This window comes from Durio zibethinus, chromosome 3 (genome assembly GCF_047325235.1).
Source record: "Durio zibethinus cultivar Kanyao isolate XHJ-2024 chromosome 3, ASM4732523v1, whole genome shotgun sequence".
NCBI classification, from domain to species: domain Eukaryota; kingdom Viridiplantae; phylum Streptophyta; class Magnoliopsida; order Malvales; family Malvaceae; genus Durio; species Durio zibethinus.
The window spans coordinates 30,406,644-30,426,274 of NC_143164.1; the positions used below are offsets into that span (position 1 = coordinate 30,406,644).

Genomic DNA, 19,631 nt, shown 5'->3' on the forward strand with positions numbered 1-19,631 from the left:
TTTTGTAGGTGATTTGATTCAAACTAGTGGAACAGAGAAAAAGACTAAAGAAACACACGCACAAAAAGCAGCATGTTGATGTTGCTTTGTTCTAATATCTACACTTACGATACACATTCTTTTTCGGTATGTATATTGGTTAAACAGATTCGTTTTGTGGAAGGAAATAATCCTTCCAATTGGCAATATCACAGGGAGAGAAAGGGGAGATATAGTATTTCATTTTTCTTTTTTACCAAGCAAACATTAGAATTAGAAATGATTGGATTATATTTTTTATAGATGGTACATTTCTTAAAATCAAATTACTTGGATGTAGATGGGAAGAGATGAACCCAAAGGTATTCTAGCATTAGCCACGACCACCCAACAAGTTTAGGCACTGAGGTATCCAGCTTATTTCCTCGCTGTCCCTTTGCGGCCGGTGAAATAACATCTCTGAATTCAGCATGGTTTTTAGTTAGCATCTTCAATCAAGTCCCAATAATAAAAAATAAGGAGACAGACCTAAAGGCACTGTTAGTAAAATGATAACCAAAACAGACAGTCGAGCAAGAGCCTTCCTCATCTTCAAACCCTAAATAAAGCCTTTGTTAAGGCTGATGTTAAAGATGATGAAAGAAAGAATAGATATCACATTCAACAATGAATAATAAGCATTTTCATAGGTCTCGACTCTTGAGATTCTGCATTTTTTAGAATTAAAATAATTCTTAAAGCTTGTGATTCAATCAGAAGTAGACCTTCTAAATCATATAAAGATAATGAAATATATATATATATATATTTATGTATATATGAACTACTATTGCAGTTTATATTGTCCATTTCGATTTGTTGAACTTTACAATTTTATTTCAATAAAAAATTTTTATAAATTAAAAATAATGTAAATATTTATATTTTAAGATTACCTCTAATATATTATTAATGTGAAATTTATGGTTCTTCTTTAAAAAGACCATGATATCCTCTCATAGTTTTCATTAATTAATAAAATATTATCCACTTTAGTCCTCTTGAACTTCATAATTTTATCCATAAAAAATATTTCTAAATACTTGTATCTCAAGATCAAATGTAATACATATATTCATACATCCTCTTCGCATATGCTTTGTTACAATGGTATTGATCTTCTTGGTTCCATTATTTGACTGGTCAAATCCTAAGCTTTACAACACGCACTCATGGTAAACATCCTGGCTAGCATTAGATTCGGCATCAGAATCAACTACAGTTTCATACACATGCTACGTGCGTGGACGAATGCAAGCCTCTTTTTTTTTTTTTTTTGAAGATTATATGCATGAATAATAGCAATCGAACAATTCTCATCTTGTATTACACAATTATTATATAGATAACAAACCCAGAAAATGTTTTTACTAGTGTATAAATTTTTATTTAAAATTATTAAAAGTTAAATCCAACAATTAAAACTAAAAATTAAACACTCTATCAACAAATAAACCGTGCAATTACAGGCATATAGATTTTAATATTACAAAATCATCATAGTAAATGGAATCCCGTGAGGGTTGCTTGTTAAATTCAGATTTCATTAAACTTCTCGAGTGTCTGAAGCAAAAGATTCATTCATAAGCCCACAGTTAGGTTAAATATATTTTTTAAATGTTTACTGTTGGCCTGCACTTAAAATTTAAAAGACAACATACAGCAATACAAGTAAACAACAAGAATAAAAATGAATGAAAGAAAAAGAACTCCATAACTGCAAGTATTTTCATGTACAGACTAATAACAATCCTCTCACTGTAATAAGAAAAAATGAATTACACTACTTTGTAACCACATGAGGATCATGGAGGCATATTATTATTAATGGAAATTTCCGATTTCAAATACTCGTGCAGTGCCGTCCATGGAAACAGAAACAAGGAACTCCACATTAGAAGATACAGACAGAGATTGGATGGCATGTTCGTGCCCTTTAAAGGTTTCCACACATTCCCCAGATAGACAATTCCATATGCGTATTCTCCCATCACAACAGCCTGTAGCCAAGAATTTAGATACTCCAAGCCAAGCCAAGCATGTCACTCCTTCCTGCAATAGGATGAAGCTCTTTTTGTTTCACCAGATCATAAAACCTTAAAACTTTACCAAATTAATCATGAGTAACTTTAACCATGAAGCAAACTAAAGCTTAACATTTATTACTGCATAAAATATTAATGTGTTTCATTTTGAAAGAAAACTACTAACCTCATGGCTACATATGAATCGTGGCGATGAGTTTTGTAGATCCCAAATGGTAAGGTTTCGATCCATGCCACCAGAAACCGCCCAAGTGAAGCTGCCATGTTAAATAAAAAGTCAAATCAATCATACAAATAGAAAAATTTTACATGGTGCGAGTGTCCATTTTGAGTAGCTTATGTGGTATCTTCTCTCAGGCGAGACAGGACACCCTTGCAAGACTTTTTCATTACTTCACATGTGACATTTGCATGCTCTCCTATGTTGAGAAAAGTTCCTTTATCTCACTGACAAACTTTGTCAGGTGTAGTTACAGTCATGAGGTGATTATTTCTCAAGTTAGAAACCAAACCACTTGTTTTTCTCTCTCTGTTTTTCAAGCAGGTTCAGGACATTTTGATCAGAACTGAATTGATAATGTAATTGTCATAAAATCACAGCATTCTCCAAAATCCTTAAGACAATAAATCTCTGGTGAAGAAAGGCTAAATACATTCAAATTGGTTAAAATATGCACCATCTAGTATGGTGGTAAGCATCATATATTTTTTTTTAGTTTAGAGTAAGCAGTGCAGTTCTTTTATATTGGATACTTCTTGATCAATTATTAGTGATTATTTTATATTGGTTCTTAATCAATTATTAATAATAAAGTATACTTTCTCTTCAATCAATCTTTTTATATGGAGAACATACTTCATATTCATAACAGAAAACTTAATCTCATTACCCACAAAAAAAAAAAAAATGGTGGTCTTTCTCATTTCTTAACTTGCCAGCACATAAATGATGATTAGCTTTTGAGACCTTCCACTTGATAACTTTTTCTTCTAAGAGTGGACAGTATCAACAGCATTTTTTATCTTTTCAACGATCTAAAACAGTTCTCAGCATTTTTAATGATCTGAATTCAAACTTATGTCACAAATAGACATTCCCTTGTCAAAGCATGCACACACAGAGACAGAGAGAGAGAGAGAGAGAGAGAGAGAGAGAGCATTATACGTTGGTGCAAACGAAACACATTCAATTGACTCAGGACCGCCTTCAGTTGAACTTGTCAGAGAAGCCCAAGAACTAACAACCTGTGTTGGTGGCAACATTTGCAAGCATATTAAACAAATGCAACAAAATACCATTGACGTCAACCTAACGGTCAAGACAACAACATCCTACAAGGTCCCTATCATGACTCTACGCATGCAAAGGTTGAAAAAAGGGATTTTTTTTTTTCTTTTTGCACTCATGCATCAAAGCAGATAACTAATGGAACGAAAAAGTTACCAGCTTATTTTTATTTAAAACTATCTTGAAACTGAAATTAAAATGGAAAACATAGGGGAACGATTAGAATGTTAAAGTTTAAATTCAGTGCCAGAAATGGAACCATAACTTCATTCCTTATTAAACAGTTAAGTGTCAGGAAATATTAAATCATATAGTATCACTCAATCATACTTTTGGTTGTTGTACCAGGGGCAAGAAGGGGAAGCAAAAATATATCCAACGCAAAATGAAATTGTCTAGAAAATAAGATGCTAAATAACAAATTCAAGAAAATTAAAAAATATGACCTTTATTAGATGTTAGTCTGTCTATTTTCTTTTAAGTTAAATCAGAAGTCATACCTTCCCAGTTGTGATATTCACAATGTGAACAGAACCATCCTTTGAACCAGTAACAGCAAAAGTTGAATCGGAACTTATAGACAAGCATGTCAGTCCTTCAGTATGATATGGATGACCTGAAGAGAAAAAGATTACTACCAACAATTTTAAAGAAAAACATGAAAAGGAGTGCAAATAAAATAATATTAACTCTTTTTACAAATTAAATGAAACTAGCCCAACAGACAAGGGATGCTCATAAATAACTTCTAACCTGATTTTATAGCATACAAAACGAAAACATGCTAGCCCTATAGGTTGTGATTAAAAACCAGAAAAGAAATGTTTTAATAAACTGGATATGTAACGATAAAACTACGCAAATATAGAAAAGCTTTTATTGCATGCCAGCATGTGTAAGTGACAATTTGAATTAAGCAAATTGTTAGCACTGGCAACAGTCCTATTTGTCCAAAAATTTGTAGAAAGTGAAACAATCACTTTCTGAGGAACATGTCAACTGTGACAGAGCTAGCTGTTTTGGATCCTATAATGGCCATCTGTCACAAATTCAATATTGCAGAACTTCAGGCTAACCATAGACTTTGACAAGTGAAGATTCCAATGCCTAAATATTGGTGGTCCAACTGCAAATCATTTTTAGCTTTTACTTGATCCTATAATAGCTTCTTTACTTCTTTCTATCAAATATGGTCAATAGATTTATCTCAGATCAACAAAGTTTATGGGTTGTCGTAACCTTATTCAGGTTGTGTCTCAATAAGGACATTTCAAATTGAATTCTAGATGAATACCTCTTACAACATGAATGCTTTCACCACTCCTTGGATTCCATATCCTCAAGGTAGCATCTTCAGAACCGGTACATATTGTTTTGCCTAGGTAAATGACATACATATTAATTAAATTTCCTGTTAACAGAAAGATAGATGTAAAAAAGAAAAAGCAGAACAAATTATCCAATAGGAGAGAATGAAGAGTTAGTACCATCAGGGGTAAAATCACCACAAGTCACACTGGCACCATGGCCTGAGAATACATTAAGACAGTGCCCATTATCAGCATTCCACATCCAAACAGTACAATCCTCAGATCCGGCCAAAATCAGATGTCCTTTTGGGTGCCACCTAACCCACTAACAGGTAACAAGCCCATTGTTAATTTTCAATGAAAACATATAATAATAAGAGTGATTAACATCCAAGTATTATGAAGTTTCACCTCAATGCCACCTCCTGGACCCTCAAGTGTGCGTTTGAGATTTCCTGATGTATCCCATAATTTAACAAGTCCATCAAAACCTCCAGATGCAAGTAATTGTCCATCACAGCTAAAGGCTAAACTAGAGACTGAATCAGTATGGCCTGCACAAGCATTTACAAAAGGTCTAGTAGAAGAATAAGAAATGAAGAATACAAAGGTAAATGTGTGTGTATGTGTGTGTGTTTTCATTTTGGCAATGAGGGACAAATGTGAAAGCAAGTTTGGTCATAACAGAACCAATGAGGAGGAAAGCTTATGCGTTATAAAGAGGATGAACACTCTTGATGTTGTATCATGGCCGTACCTTGGAGCTTGGAAGCCCAATCAGCATGACCTATCTTCCAAAGGAACCCCCTATCATCTCTACCCCCAGTTGCCACTAATGCTGGATCTGTTGGGCTACAGGCAACTGAATAAAGTTCATCTGTGAAGAGAAAGGAGAAATCAAGATAAAAAAAAAAATCCTCATCATATAAAACATGCAACATGTTAAGATTCACTAAAACTCGTGAGTTTTGAATCTATATTCACTATTAATTTAGCGCTGTCACTCTAAATTCTTTGTCCAATAGAGGTGACCTTCTTAATGATGGATGTTTATTGTAAATCATAGCTTTAACAGAGAAATAAAAACTTAACGAAAATGATTCCGATTTGATATCAGAAGAGAGAGATGCCTATTGCTTTGCAAAGCCGGGTGCTTCCTTGTGGTAAAATGAAAATCAAGATAGAACAAAAAATGCAATAATTCGGTGGGAGAAAACCCTTTTTAAAGATTTAATCCGCGTTTCTACATTGATAGAATCATTTTTCTCCATGTGCACACTTTTAGGATTTAAAAGATAAAAAAAAAAAAAAAAAAAAAAGAAGAAAAACTTAGAAACTAGTTTTGGGGTGGTAATGCTAAGCACGTTTCTTTCAAGAGAAATACTATGGAAAATTACAACTCAACAAACATCAATGATTGTTTCATGGAACTGATCTTGGACCTCAAACAAAACTTCAACTCTACATAAACCGAGGTCTCAACAAAAAATTATTCACTTTAAGGCTTGAGCTTAATATGTGTGTGAGAGTAGAGTTTGTTGGACACCCACATCGAGAAAAGAAGAAAAGAAGCTGAAGGACAAAAAGTTATTACCGGTATGACCGGTGAATATGTGAATGGAATCATCTGGTTCCTCAATATTTTCAGTATCATCTTCATCGTCCGCATCAGGAAGATCTGAATAAGACCACGCAAAACTAATTATAATAAGAGAATAATACTGGGAAACGTAATTGAAGAGAGAGTGAGAGGGGGGAAATGGGGGCAAACCTTCTTCGTCGACATCAACTTCGTCGATTATATCGGATTCGTCGAGGAACACCTCACCCTGCTCGTCGTCTTGGGGGGCTGGCTTGTTCATTTTTTTTATTATTAAAACAGCTGCAGAATGAAACCTGAGTAGAGAGAGAGACGGAAGATGGGAAAGGGTTTTACTTGGGTATTTCAACAGTGTTTCTCACCCATACATATTTGATTTTATTTAATTTTTATTAAAAAAAGGGTTAATAGCACCCATAATCCCTAAACTTTGATCAATATTCTACTTTGATCTTTAAACTTTAAAAAATTTTAGTCAGATCTTTAATTGTTCAAAGTTATCTTATTTTTATTCGTCTATGGAACTGTGTAAATTGATAGCAATTATCAATTGACATAACATGATGATGTCAGCTAATATTTCATGTGTAGATAAGAAGTCAAAATAAAATTCTCTCAAAATTTAGAGATTAAAAATAAAATTATCTTAAAATTTTATATATTTCATATATGTCTTCTAAAAATATAAAATAAAAAATTATATTTACGTATTTTTTATTATAATATAACTTATTAGATTGATTTTTGTTTTAAATAGAAAATAAATATTCAAAGCTTAAAATTAAGTTAAAACTTTCAAATTCCTTTTTTAAGAACTTAATACATTTTTTAAAAAATATATATTTAAAATGTTATTTTATTCATAAGTCATAATAAAACATATAATATTTTATCCAAAAAATTTATTTTTTAGAATATTATATATCTTTTATTTTTTAAAAAATATATTTTATAAAATAATTTTTATAAAAGAAAAAATAAAAATGTTTTAAATTATATTTTTATTTTATATGAACATAAAGTTTTATATTTTTGAATAGATTAATAAATCTATTTTTGAAAATGATTTGAAAATTTTTACATAATTTTTAACAAGATATAGAGTTTTTATTTAATTTCTTAAATTGATATAAAAATTTTTACTTAATTTTTTAAAATGATATGTAATTTTAACAAAATTGTTTTGAAAATTTTAATTTAATTTTAATTTTTTTAAAATCTATTTTCTAGAAAAAAATATTATTTTATTGATAAATCAAATCATAATAAAAATTAAAGAATATTTTAAATTATAATATTTTAGAAAGTATAAATGAAATATATAAAAATCAATTTTTTCTTGAATTATTTTTATCTTTTCCTTTATTTATTTTTTATAAAATATATTTAAAAAAGGAAAATAAAATATATTTAATATTTTAAAATATATATTTTATGGATAGAAAATAACATTTTTATTTATAAGAAAAATAATATTTTTAATATAAAATAATTTTTTGATTTTAAAATGATATTGAATTAAAAAAAATTTGAATTTTAAAAAAATTATTTTCTGTTAAAAACAAAAAATATAACTAATAAATTATATTACAACAAAAAATACAAAAATATAATTTTAAATTTAATATTTATAAAATATATATGAGATATATAAAATTTTTAGATAGTTTCATCTTTAACCCCTAAACTTTGAGAAAATTCTATTTGATCTCCTATTTACCACGTAAGATGTTAGCTCACATTATCACGTGGTGTCAATTAACATTTGTCATCAATTCAAATGGGTTAATAGGCGAAAAAATCAAAATAAGACAGCTTTAGACAATTAAGGATTTTATTAAAACTTTTTAAATTTTAAGAATCTAAGTAAAATTTGGATCAAAATTTAGGGACAATGGCTGTTATTAACCCTTTAACAAAAAGTCAAAGACTTTCTTTTTTTTTTGCAAAAAGAGAATATATCTTTGGTTTTGAGGTTGCAAAAGAGGTTGTTTAGATCAAGAAATTCATAACTGAATTAAGTGTTGTTCCTAGCATTGTTAATTCAACAACATAGTGACAACAATGGAGCAATCACTCAAGCCAAGAACCAAAGTCTCATAAAAAATCCAAATATGTATTAAGGTAATCTAATCTCGTTAAAGGTTTTGTTTTTAAAGGTAATGTTAAAATTGAAAGAGTACCTACTAAGGATAACATTGCTGATCCTCTTACTAAAGCTATGTCCCAACAAAAATATGATAAGCATATAGTTAAATATGGTATTAGATACATGAATGATTGGCTTTAGCATAAGTGGGAGATTGTTGATATTTGCCATTCAAGCTAAATCATTTTTATTGTTATATTTATAGTACTTTGATATTTGATATATTATAAAGGTTTTATTTATTTATTTATCATTGAGCTTGTTTACAGATATTTTTTAATGTTGATGTTTATATGGTAAAATTCTCATAATATAAATAAAACTTTGCAAATGAACTATAATGAGATTATAATTATGAGATCATCATTGCATTAAAGCTATATGTTCCCATAAAAAACCAATGCCCTCTATGGCCCATAACCTTTCCTCTAACAAGTTCATCTTCTGTTTAGCTTCTAAAGTCATTTTCTCTTCAGGCATCAACGTTTATTTCTCCTCTAGATCGTTCAAGTTAGGGATTGGTATTGGTTTCACTACCTTCTCAATAAAGATAGGATTTACATAACTTTGGTATTGTGGTATATTTGAAGCTGATGACATTCCAGGGTATGTACACCCTACTAGATATGTGAATTACTGTGGTGGTGAATCTTGTGTGGATTAGCTTACTGCGAAACAAAACTATGAGGGTACAAAATGTCATCCACCTCTTGTAATGGATGGCTTGTTGGCTAGTATTTCTTTCTATTCCTTTTCCCTTGTTTAGCTTATTCAAAGCCTTCAAAATCTTACTCAACTCCCCTTCCAGCTTCTCTTGAACTTTCTTTATCCTCTCAAGACAATTGAAATTTTCTTATTCCATTTGTTTGGCTCGAGCTCTTGTATTATATTAGTGAGTTGATTGTGTGAGATTCTTGGTTGGTAGAGCTATCCTTGAACCTTGAATACCATAATTATGATTAGAAATGTTATGCTTTATGCACGATATGTTAATGCATGAAATGTACCTTTTCATGCATGAAATAAAAATGATGCATATGCATAATGTTACATATGGCAATGAAAATGATGCATAATATAATAATGCAAGCACTAATTAAAATGATGCAAAAACACAAAGTCAAACACGTAAATGGTTAGATAATCAATATATTACACTAATCGTTTCCTTTTGTGTCTTAATTTTAGGTTAGGTCTATCAATGGGTTAAAAGGGCTCTATCTTAAGGTTGGCCTTTTAAATATACACTATATGCTTGGTTAAGTGATTTAACCATTAAAAGTTTTCAAATTATTCCTTACATCATCATCTATCATAGACTAGCAAAGCAGTCTAATCTTCACCCATCACAGGCTACCAACGAAAGGGATTCAATTTGAGTAGGAGTATTTTGCTAGCCATTACGGAGATTATCATCTCACGAGAGTGTAGGTATTTTACTCCTTCCTAAAAAGAGTAGAGCCCGGGTATAGAGCTTATGTAATGTAAATACATGTGATAGTATGTGTGAAGGAACATATAGGTTTCATGCCCCAAAAATAAAAGATGAAAAAAATAAAAAAAATGTTAGTAAACAAATAACACAAATCATTACAATTTAAAACCATTAGACCATAGAATAGGATAAATTTAAAAGTTTATGGATTGACTCTCTATGGTTGTCCCCAGTAGAGTCACCAAACTGTCATAACATATAGATCTATAAATTTATAGCTAGACTTAACAAAAAGAGTCACCACCAATCTTTTTTATCTAGGTGTGATTGGCTACCTAAGGAATTATCCTTTTAAGGAGATCCTAAGCTTGATTAAGGGTCCTTAAAAGAATAAATTCGGGTCTACTGACCAGAATAAGGTTTGAGAGTTCAGTTACATATAGGAAAGATTATAGCACCCCCATATACCTATCCACAGGATGGTATGATTTTATTTTAAATTCATCCTAGGGTCTTGGTTCTAATGGTTTCAAATTTTTATGTTGAAATATTGAAAATAATTCTTAAGATTCTTCAATCAATCTGGTAGAATTCTCAAAAATATTTTCTCACCTCGAAAGTATTCATGAATCTCATTTGTTTTCTTAAAGAGACTCTATCGTCAGAAAAATGTTTAATTATTTTTATTTTTATTTTTTGAAAATATATCTAATTATTCCACCATTTGAGTCCAATTAGAAATATTCTCTCTTTCAGAATTTCTAAATTTTTCACTATTTGGGTCTATTTAGAAATTCTTTTTATTTTTCTTTTTTTTTGGAAAGAAAATAATATGACAATTATTTATCTTGAAATTTTATTTAAATTCTTCCACCATTTGGAACAAATTTAAAGAAAATTTTCACCAAGAGATTTCTTAGAAAATTTACCATTTGAAATTTCTAAGAATTTTATCATTGGATAATTATCATATATTTTCAACCAATATTTTATTTTTTCCCTTTTTTATTTTTTATTTTTTTTTGGATTGAAAATAAATATTGATTATTGTTATTGAAACTTTATCTAAATTATTTCACCATTTAAGACAAATTTAGAGAAAATTTTTCACTTAAGAATTTTATAGAAATTTACCATTTGAAATATCTATAAATTTCATCATTGAATAATTAATACTTATTCTCAAAAAATATTTTATTTTTTTTATTTTTTATTTTTTTCTAATTTTAATTATGCAAAAAAATTACAAAATAAATATAATAAATAAAAAAAAACCAAATGGCTCGACTTGGCAACTGAAATTTGGCTCACCTGTAGGCATAGACAATGGCTCGAAATGCAACTTAGGGGAAAATCAGCTTGGCTCGACTTAGCAGCAGGGTTTGGCTAGGACACGGGTCGATGGATCGGGTTACAATTAGGTCGGGTCACTCGAATAAAAATACGCGAATCTTGGGGGTAGTTTAATGCCAAAACGACGCCATTTTGAAAAGGCTATAAAAGCCCAGATTCTGATTTTTTCCTCATATTTTCCTTCCCTCTCTCTCTCTTTCGCCTTATTTTTTCTCTCTCTCTCTCTACAACTAATAATTCTGGTTGAATCTTCACCAAATTCTAGAAAAAGTCACTGGAATCTGGGTTAGTCACCAGACGTTCATCGAAAAATTCAAGTTTGCCAAATCTTTAACCGGATTTTGGGATGCTTACAGGAAAATTCAACTGATGCCAGAAAGTTCATCAAAAAATTCACCAAGCGCTAAAAAAATCATCAAAAACTGAAAATTTTCATTGAAATCTGTGAATTTTTCATATTTTTCTAGAAAAAATCCTATTTTTTTCCTAAACCTAAAAAAAAACTTCAAAATTTTTTTTAACTACTTTATGCTTGTTATATGATCTACCTCTTTGATCTCTATGTGTTTCTAACCTTTTATGCTCTCTATGATTCTGCGATTTGTTTTTGTGATCAGTATAAGTATTTATGGGATGAATCAGGAGAGTTCCTAATTAACTCTAAGTCCACTGTTGATAAGAATTCATAAAATCATTAGATTTATTCCATAGAAATTAAAACCAACTATGATTCTATCCAGCCCCCATTCACGGTAAGATTCTCCTTTTTTTTTAGCACCTAATAAAACAAAAACAAATAAGACCCAAAAATTAATTAATTAATTAATTAATTAACAATAATAAAAAAATAGTTGGGCTTGACAAATTAGACCTCATGGAACCAAGCTCAATGGGCTTGGGCCCAGACTAATTAAGGTGTTTACAAGGATCTTTTGAAAATTTTTGGATTTTTTTTGGGGTTGCCAATATCTGAAATAGTTTGGATTTTTAGATGACCAATTGAATTTTTCAACCATCAAAATTTGGGAAAATGGTCAAATTCTGAAAAATTTTTAAAATTTTCAACACCATTTGAAGTTTTCAGTGATGGCACAATGGCGACTGGTTGATTTGAATAGGCCTTTCAATAAGCTGCTAAAATGATGTCATTTTGAGTGCCATTGACCCATGCCTTGACCCATTACTTGGCATTGACCCACGTGCCTGACCTATATGTAAGTTTTTTTTTTCTTTTCCTTTTTTATTTAATTTTATGATTTTGATTTGATTTGTTATTTCTATTAAAAATGATTTTTTCTCTAAAGAAACGAGTAATAATCTTCATAAAAATATAAAATCAAAATAAAGAGTGGCTTTTTGTAAAATTTTAATAAAATGTAAATTAAAAAAATAAAGAAAAAGAAGGTAGTTATTAAGGAAAATTGAAAGAGTAATTTTTTTCTTAACAACTATAAGTAAAATATTTCTTAAATTTTACCTAAGTGTTGGGCTAATTCAAGAAATTATTTTGCTAAAAAATTTTTACAAATAATAAATGAATAAGAAAAATAATAATAGATTATTTGAATAAATCTTTTAAAATGTGATCTTAAAAAAAAAATTGAAAAAGTTCGATTTTTAAAAAAAAAAATTGAATTGTAAGTAAAAATATTTTTAGATTCCACAAAAGAGTTGAGATAATCTAAATATTATTTTTACTAAAATAAGGTTTATTTGAATAACTCAAAATAAATAAATAATAAAAATAATGAATAAGAATAAGAATAAATAAAAATGTTTATTTAAATAAATCTTCTAAATGAAAAATTTTAAGAAAAATTGAAAGAGTCTTATTTTCCTTAATTATAACCAAAAAACTAATTTTTTTGGATTAAACCAAAGAGTTGGAATAATTCTAAAATCAAATTTCAAAAGAAAGTTTTATTTAGATAATCATGAAATAATAAATAAATAAATAATAATTCATAGTAATAAAATAGTTGTAGTTAATTTATAGTACTATAAATTATACATGTCATTTGCAAATAAAAAAATCTCATTATGAATCTCGGGAATCTTGTGAACAGTAATTTTTCCTAAAAATTTTCTAAATGAATTTTTTTAAAAAAAAAAAAAAAATTTGCCTAAGTGTTGAAGAATTTATAAAATGTATAAATAAAAATTTTTGCTAAATAATAAAATATATTCTTCATAAAATTTTTTTTAGAGAATTAACTTTAAATATAAAAAAGATTGTATTATCAAAATAAGAGGATAATGTATGTTTAATTGCTATTATTCCTTAAATGGGCGAAATGAGGATACTAATACTTTTTTTATTCATAATCGTACTCTTGGATTCAGCACTGATTCTACAAATCAAAACGTTTTTTAGCAAATTTTAATTAATTGTGAGATTTTTTTATTAAAAGATAATATTTAGGTGATCAATCACATCTAATTAAAAAACATTGGTGGCAACTATAATAATTTTTTTCAAATTTAGCGATCGAGTCCCCAGACAAAAAATCATTATGAAGACCTTCTTTCTTTTTTTTTTTTTATATTTTTTTCAAGTGTACAAAAATTGAAACTGCAATCCATTATAATAGCATGAAATTTTGAAATTTTTATTGTTTGGAATCCAATTAAACTTTGTAGACAATTTGCTCATCACCTATTAATATAGCCTTCCATTACACGGAACTCATGAAATTGGTGTCTTCCTCTGAAATATTCTCTTACTATTATGATGCGCTTTAACCACAAAGATAGTCAATTAATTCGTCGGTCTGTTTTAACTGCAGCCTTTAAGGTAGGATTTTAGTTATCATAAGGAGAATGTTCATTTATGAAAAATTCTATAACTCTAGATTTATTGTAAAATATTTTGATTTTTAGTCTCAATCCAACTCCTTTTAATTCAATGATAATAGTTAAATTGATTGTCTAGATATTTCAGTTTTTTAGCATGAAATTTTAAATTTGTCGTCACTTTGTTATGATCTTAATGCATTTTCTAATATACTATCTCATGTTGGAGGATTAGGTACATTTAAGTTGATTTTCATTGAATGAGTAAATTTTTTTTTTCTCATTTTCAATCGTTTTATTATTGCAGCCGTAGAAGAAATTGGCAGCATTTCAACTTGCTATTATTAACTCCATGCCATATTCCAGGTTTGAGAGAGTATTTTTAATGTAAAAAGTTTTTAATGTATTGGATTTTATAGTGTTGACCTTTTTTTTAGTAATTGAATTGGGTTTTGATTTCTTATTGATTTGTAATTTAGAAAGAAATTTCATCATTGCTCTTTTTTTGTTTAGGTTTGATACTTGAGGAATTGGATTTCAAAGGAAGATGAAATGAAAGGAGGCCGGTTAGTTTTTGTTCTTTATATAAGTGTCCTATGTTTTTTTTTTTTTTTTCTTTTTTCCTTTCATAAGCCTGGGGATATAGACTTTATTTATGATGCTTTAATTCATTTTCTTATTCTCATTTATAATTGGTTTTTGCCTTTTGTAAGTTTAACTACCAACATTGCATTTTTTATAAAAGGGTTATTACTGATCTATCATTGCTGATTTTATTTAAATTTTCACTTATTTATTGGGATTGGTGGTTTGGCTCTTTCTATTTGATTGATCTTTTGTTTTAACTTATTAGCGAAGATTGAGAGCAGTAAGACAAAATGAATGAATGTCAATTTGTAGGCACGTCTAGCCTTCTTTTTCTTTCCATTTATACCTGTTACTTTGTATTTTGAGTTAAAAAGTTGAATAAGAATTAATGTTTATACTCTCTTATTTGGGAAAAGTGAAAACTAATCTATAGACATAATATAAACATTTTTGAACAGTTAAATTAACCTACCAATAACAACTTGAATCAATTATCAAAATTGCTTTTATATTCTAGTGGTATTATCGATATCTTACAATGATCGTTTGTCCCTATAGAAAATCACATTCTAACCTTGACAGATTTTGAACTTTATTAGACGTTGAAGGCTTCATTTTTTGTAGATTAGTAGTTTTGTCTCTGTGCTTAATTATGGTAATAACTAATTGGCAGTAATTGGAATTAAATTTAGTGAATAGCTATATACAACTAAAATAATAAATATTCTTCTTTGAAATTCTCAAATTTAAGTGAACATTTCATTGGACTTTTTTTAATTTAATTTCTATTAAAATTAGATGTCAACTAATTTTCTAAGAACAAATTATAGTTTTCATTTTTTTTGCCTGATACAAATTAGATGTCAATTTCGAGCTAAGACTTCTTTGCTTGATCAACTAAATTATTGATTCAAAGGTCTTATACATTTAGACATTTTAGACTTGTATGCATTTAGCTTGAGAAAGAAAAAAGAATTTCTTCTCAAAATTGACCGATCCATTTGATTATGTTATAAGATTAAGATATTAAATATGCATGTCTTCCATTTCTTTTTTTTTTTTGGGAGGGGTACTCCGTTTTTGTTTTTGTTCTATTTCCTTTTGAACTTAACATTTTTTTTATATTTAATTTAGATTTTATCTGTTTAAAAAAATAATGAAATATTTAATTTTAAAATATTTGGGCATTTCTATACTTTTATATTAGTGATTACTTTTATTGATGTATTTAATTAGTTTTTTTTTTTAATTTTTGAGGTAGAAATTTTAAATTATTTTTTATTCTTTTGTTCTTTGATTGTAGTGGAAGAATTAATGGTTGTTTTTTTATTGCTCTTGATATATCATATATTTACTTTTAAAAGTGTTGACGGTATTTTTGAGGTGTCTTAACTGGAAAGAGTTGATGAGAGGTTGGGGATAAAGTGGTCTGAACCTATAACTAGGAAGTATGTAAGGGGATGCTAGAGTTGGTTTTTTAGAACAGGCTCCGACGCTCATTTCAATGAGGTACTTAGGATTTTGAGAGGAAGAAAGAGGTGAGGTATGTGGAGGAAACTTCAATGGAAGGAATGCCTAAGTCTTAAGTTCTTATGTACCTAGTCCTCCTTATTTTATATATAAGTTAAAAGGTAGTGACTTGATTGAGACAATTAAAAGTTGATGTTAAGTCTATGTGAAATTTGAGAAGGGTTCACGTGAGTGATTAAAAGTTGCATTTAATGATCTCAGGCAAGCGTGAGCTGCATTTAATGATCTTAGGCAAGTTGGAAGCCAAGTGTTTAGTTTTGAAATGATGCCTTGATAGGATGATAGTGGGATGTTAGGCAAGCCTTTTTTTGACAAAAGGTAAGCTAATTTTTAAAAAGAGATGATGTAACAACTGGGCATTCACTGACTGACCATCTAAGGGAGTTGACCATGTTGACTGAGTAAATGGGCATAACAGTTGCCCCCCAAGTCTAAGGGGGTTATAAAGTAATTGCCTTCAGACCACTATCCAAAGTTTGGGGAAACATGGTTTTGGTGGGGGGAACCTCTGGCTTGGCAAATTGCTTTTGATGACATGTCCTTGCAAAGTGAAGTAGGTGTTTTTGGTGAGTTGTGTTGATGATATGTCCCTGTGAGGTGAAGAAGGTGCCTTTAGCAAGTTAAGCTATTAGTCAAGGTATTGGAAACAGTAGGTAAGGATAGGAAAATTTTTACAAAAAATTGATGCTCTGTGTTAAGTGCAAATGGGTGGAATGCATTTGTTGGGGCAATGTAGGGCACAACGCCCATTTTTTTGAATGGTGCGACTATTCAGAACATGTAGTACATGGGGATTGGAAGATGGTTAGGTGTAATTAATGATCTTAAATTTAAAAATGAATTGGTTTTTAAGGGGGAATGAATATGTTTATTTTGAAAAAGGTTAACTAAGGGTCAGGTGTTTAGGTGAATTAACTTGGACCGTTCATGAATCAATTGAAATGGTTCAAGCTGGTGTTATTTTAAAGGTGTCGTTTAATGCTTGAAAGAGTTTAAATTGGTATCGTTTCACTAATGGTTTGGCAGGGTATAAATAAAATACATAGGATTTCCTCACTTACTTTTGCTCTTTACTTTAGAGAGAAGTTTTGCTATTTGTGTTTGTTTTCTGTCTTTTATGTTCTTCAAAATTTTTGCAAAAAGTTCTTGTGTGGTAAGGAGATTTCTTTTTGATTGTTTAGTATTTTTGCTAGTATTTGAAGGAGAGAATTGGCACAAAAAAGAAGGATTGTTATTGAGAGCTTGAGTGATGAAGAGGGGGCTAGGGCACCGACTACCAACACTGATAGCCAAGGTAAGGGGAGAAACCTAATAGGCCTAGGGCAGAAGAGATAAACCTCAAGGGAGGGGCCATAGAGGCCAAATGGGGCAAGGTAGTGGAGATCATGGGTGCAGCATTGCAATTAGAGTTAAGGCCTCTTGAGCTAACATGATAGCCCAATAGTTGCGAAAGAGAAAGGGCAAAAAAGTAAGGGCAATGAGGTGGTAGCAGAAAAGCCCAAGGATTTGGATGTGCTAGACGTGTACCCTTTCCACACAATGTGGGTCATAGTGGAACCAGTGCTTGACCATATGGCATTCAACCGTAACGATCCCATGTATTAGATACCTTTGCCATTTCTAGGCTTCAACATCAGTCAGATTGGGGGATTTTAAAGGAATGGCAGAGTTCTACCTACATAATTTCAGGCATGGATTCCACTTCTCACTATATCATTTCTTCATTTGGTGCCAACCACCTTCAACATTGCACATCATAGATGTTGTAACGTATTGGTCCAGGGACTTGATTGTTAGACATAAAATATTTTTAAAAAAATATGAAAAAAATGAAGAATTGCCACTAATCTTTTTTAGGGTGTGATTGGCCATCTAAAAATTTTTCCTTTTAATAAAAAAATAAAAGCAAGATTAAACCTTATTAAAAAGATGATTTTGATCTACGAAAATAGACTAAGTTTGAAAGTCGATTACGCGTGAAAAAAGATTAACACCCTCACAACACCTATAAAATTGGTACCAATTAATTATATGCTATTTGTAATTTTAGATAAAAAAAGATTTTTCATATGAAATTAATTATAATTCCTTTTGTTTATAAGAAATAAAATTAGTTTAAAAATTTTTTTTATTGAGGAATATTAAGAAAATCTTCAAATTAAAGAAATACCCTCGAATTTCCCATCATAAAGGCAGAATTCAAAAATAATCTTTTCATTTTAAGATTGATTATAACATCCCTCCTAAAAGTAAAATAATATTCTTTGTAAATGATAATTATTGATGACCCTCTAACATTTAAGTAGAGTACTAATCAATTATATTTTACAGAATGCTATTTTAATTTTATTTATTCAAAACCAAAAATTTATGAAACCTTTTGATGTAAAAAAGAATGGAATGTAGTATAATCATTATTAAATATCCATAACTAGAGCCAACATATATATATGCATTATAAATGAAGACATTAATTTAAAAATGAAACATATGCAAAATGATTATCAAATGAGGATTTAAGAATCGGGTTTTCAAATATAAAGAAACAACTTAAACTCTCCAATATTTAAGTAGAGTTTGGGTGCAAATTTTTATATCTTGTCCGATTATTTTTATTATTACACATGTTAATATAACAATTTTATTTTGAGTAGCAGAAAAGCATGGAACGTCTTAACAAAACAAAATTTCCTGAATATCCTAATATTTAGGTAACATTCGGGAATAGATTACTTTATAAAAAATTTTCATGCAAATCCTTATAAACTTAAAATGAGTTTGGGTTATAGGTAGATCGGGTTTAAATTTTAAAAAAATACGAATCTCCTTAAAAGTCTCCAACATCTAGATAGATTTTTGGAACAAACTTATTTTTATAACTATTCTAAAAATTATTTTTTTTCTCTTTTTTTATTTATATATATTCTTATGTGTTTCATATATATTTCATGCCTTCTTGAAAATTTTTATTATTACTATTATTGCTAGTATAAATAAAATATATCAAACATGAATTTAGATATAAAAGATTAAATTAAAACAAACATGGAGATCCAAACAATAAAGAAATCAATAACACATAAAATTAAGCTTGCAATTGAATTTAAGCAATAATGAACAAATTGCACTAGTATAATTAAAATCATACACACATAAAAATAAACTTTAAACTTTATATTTTAAAATTTACTTCTCACAAGAATCCAACTAAGGTGTTTTTAACCATATCAAGCCAAAAGGAATACATAAAATCCAATTGCTCTTTCACCATGGTCCCCACATCTCTTATGGAGAGTTTTGTTTCTTCGTCATGTGGCTTTCTTTGTTTAATACTATTTTTTATATCAATAAAACATAAACAGCCCACATGCATACAACCCACACCTCATACAGTGACTACAAGCCAAGAAGAAAAAACAATGAACCCATCAAGGTTCCCCAAGTACAACCATTACCGCTCCACCTTCCTTTAGACACTAGCTTTCACCTACATATGACATCTTTTCTATTTCATTTTAAACC

At 29.3% G+C, this 19,631-nt stretch overlaps 1 protein-coding gene across 2 annotated transcripts; it reads right to left on the reverse strand.

The window, feature by feature from the left end:
- Window positions 1-1,709: 1,709 nt before the first annotated feature.
- Window positions 1,710-6,781, reverse strand: LOC111283753 (uncharacterized). 2 transcript variants are annotated; one of them, XM_022872363.2, is made up of 10 exons: window positions 6,433-6,781; window positions 6,256-6,339; window positions 5,419-5,538; window positions 5,073-5,215; window positions 4,839-4,986; window positions 4,646-4,729; window positions 3,852-3,967; window positions 3,229-3,308; window positions 2,230-2,320; window positions 1,710-2,070 (listed from the first exon to the last, which is right to left on the reverse strand). In XM_022872363.2, the coding sequence occupies exons 1-10, from the start codon at window positions 6,521-6,523 to the stop codon at window positions 1,843-1,845; spliced, it is 1,185 nt and encodes a 394-aa protein (XP_022728098.2). In that variant the 5' UTR covers window positions 6,524-6,781; the 3' UTR covers window positions 1,710-1,842. The 2 variants fall into 2 exon arrangements, with proteins under 2 accessions (XP_022728098.2, XP_022728099.2); XM_022872364.2 differs by having other exon boundaries at window positions 1,710-2,121; window positions 6,433-6,738.
- Window positions 6,782-19,631: the final 12,850 nt, after the last annotated feature.

Coding starts and splice junctions, on each gene's coding strand:
- LOC111283753 (XM_022872363.2), bottom strand. CDS start 6,523: ATGAACAAGCCAGCCCCCCAAGACGACGAGCAGGGTGAGGTGTTCCTC. Junction 4,987..5,072: donor GTCCAGGAGGTGGCATTGAG/GTGAAACTTCAT, acceptor GTTACCTGTTAG/TGGGTTAGGTGGCACCCAAA. Junction 3,309..3,851: donor TGAATATCACAACTGGGAAG/GTATGACTTCTG, acceptor CCACCAACACAG/GTTGTTAGTTCTTGGGCTTC.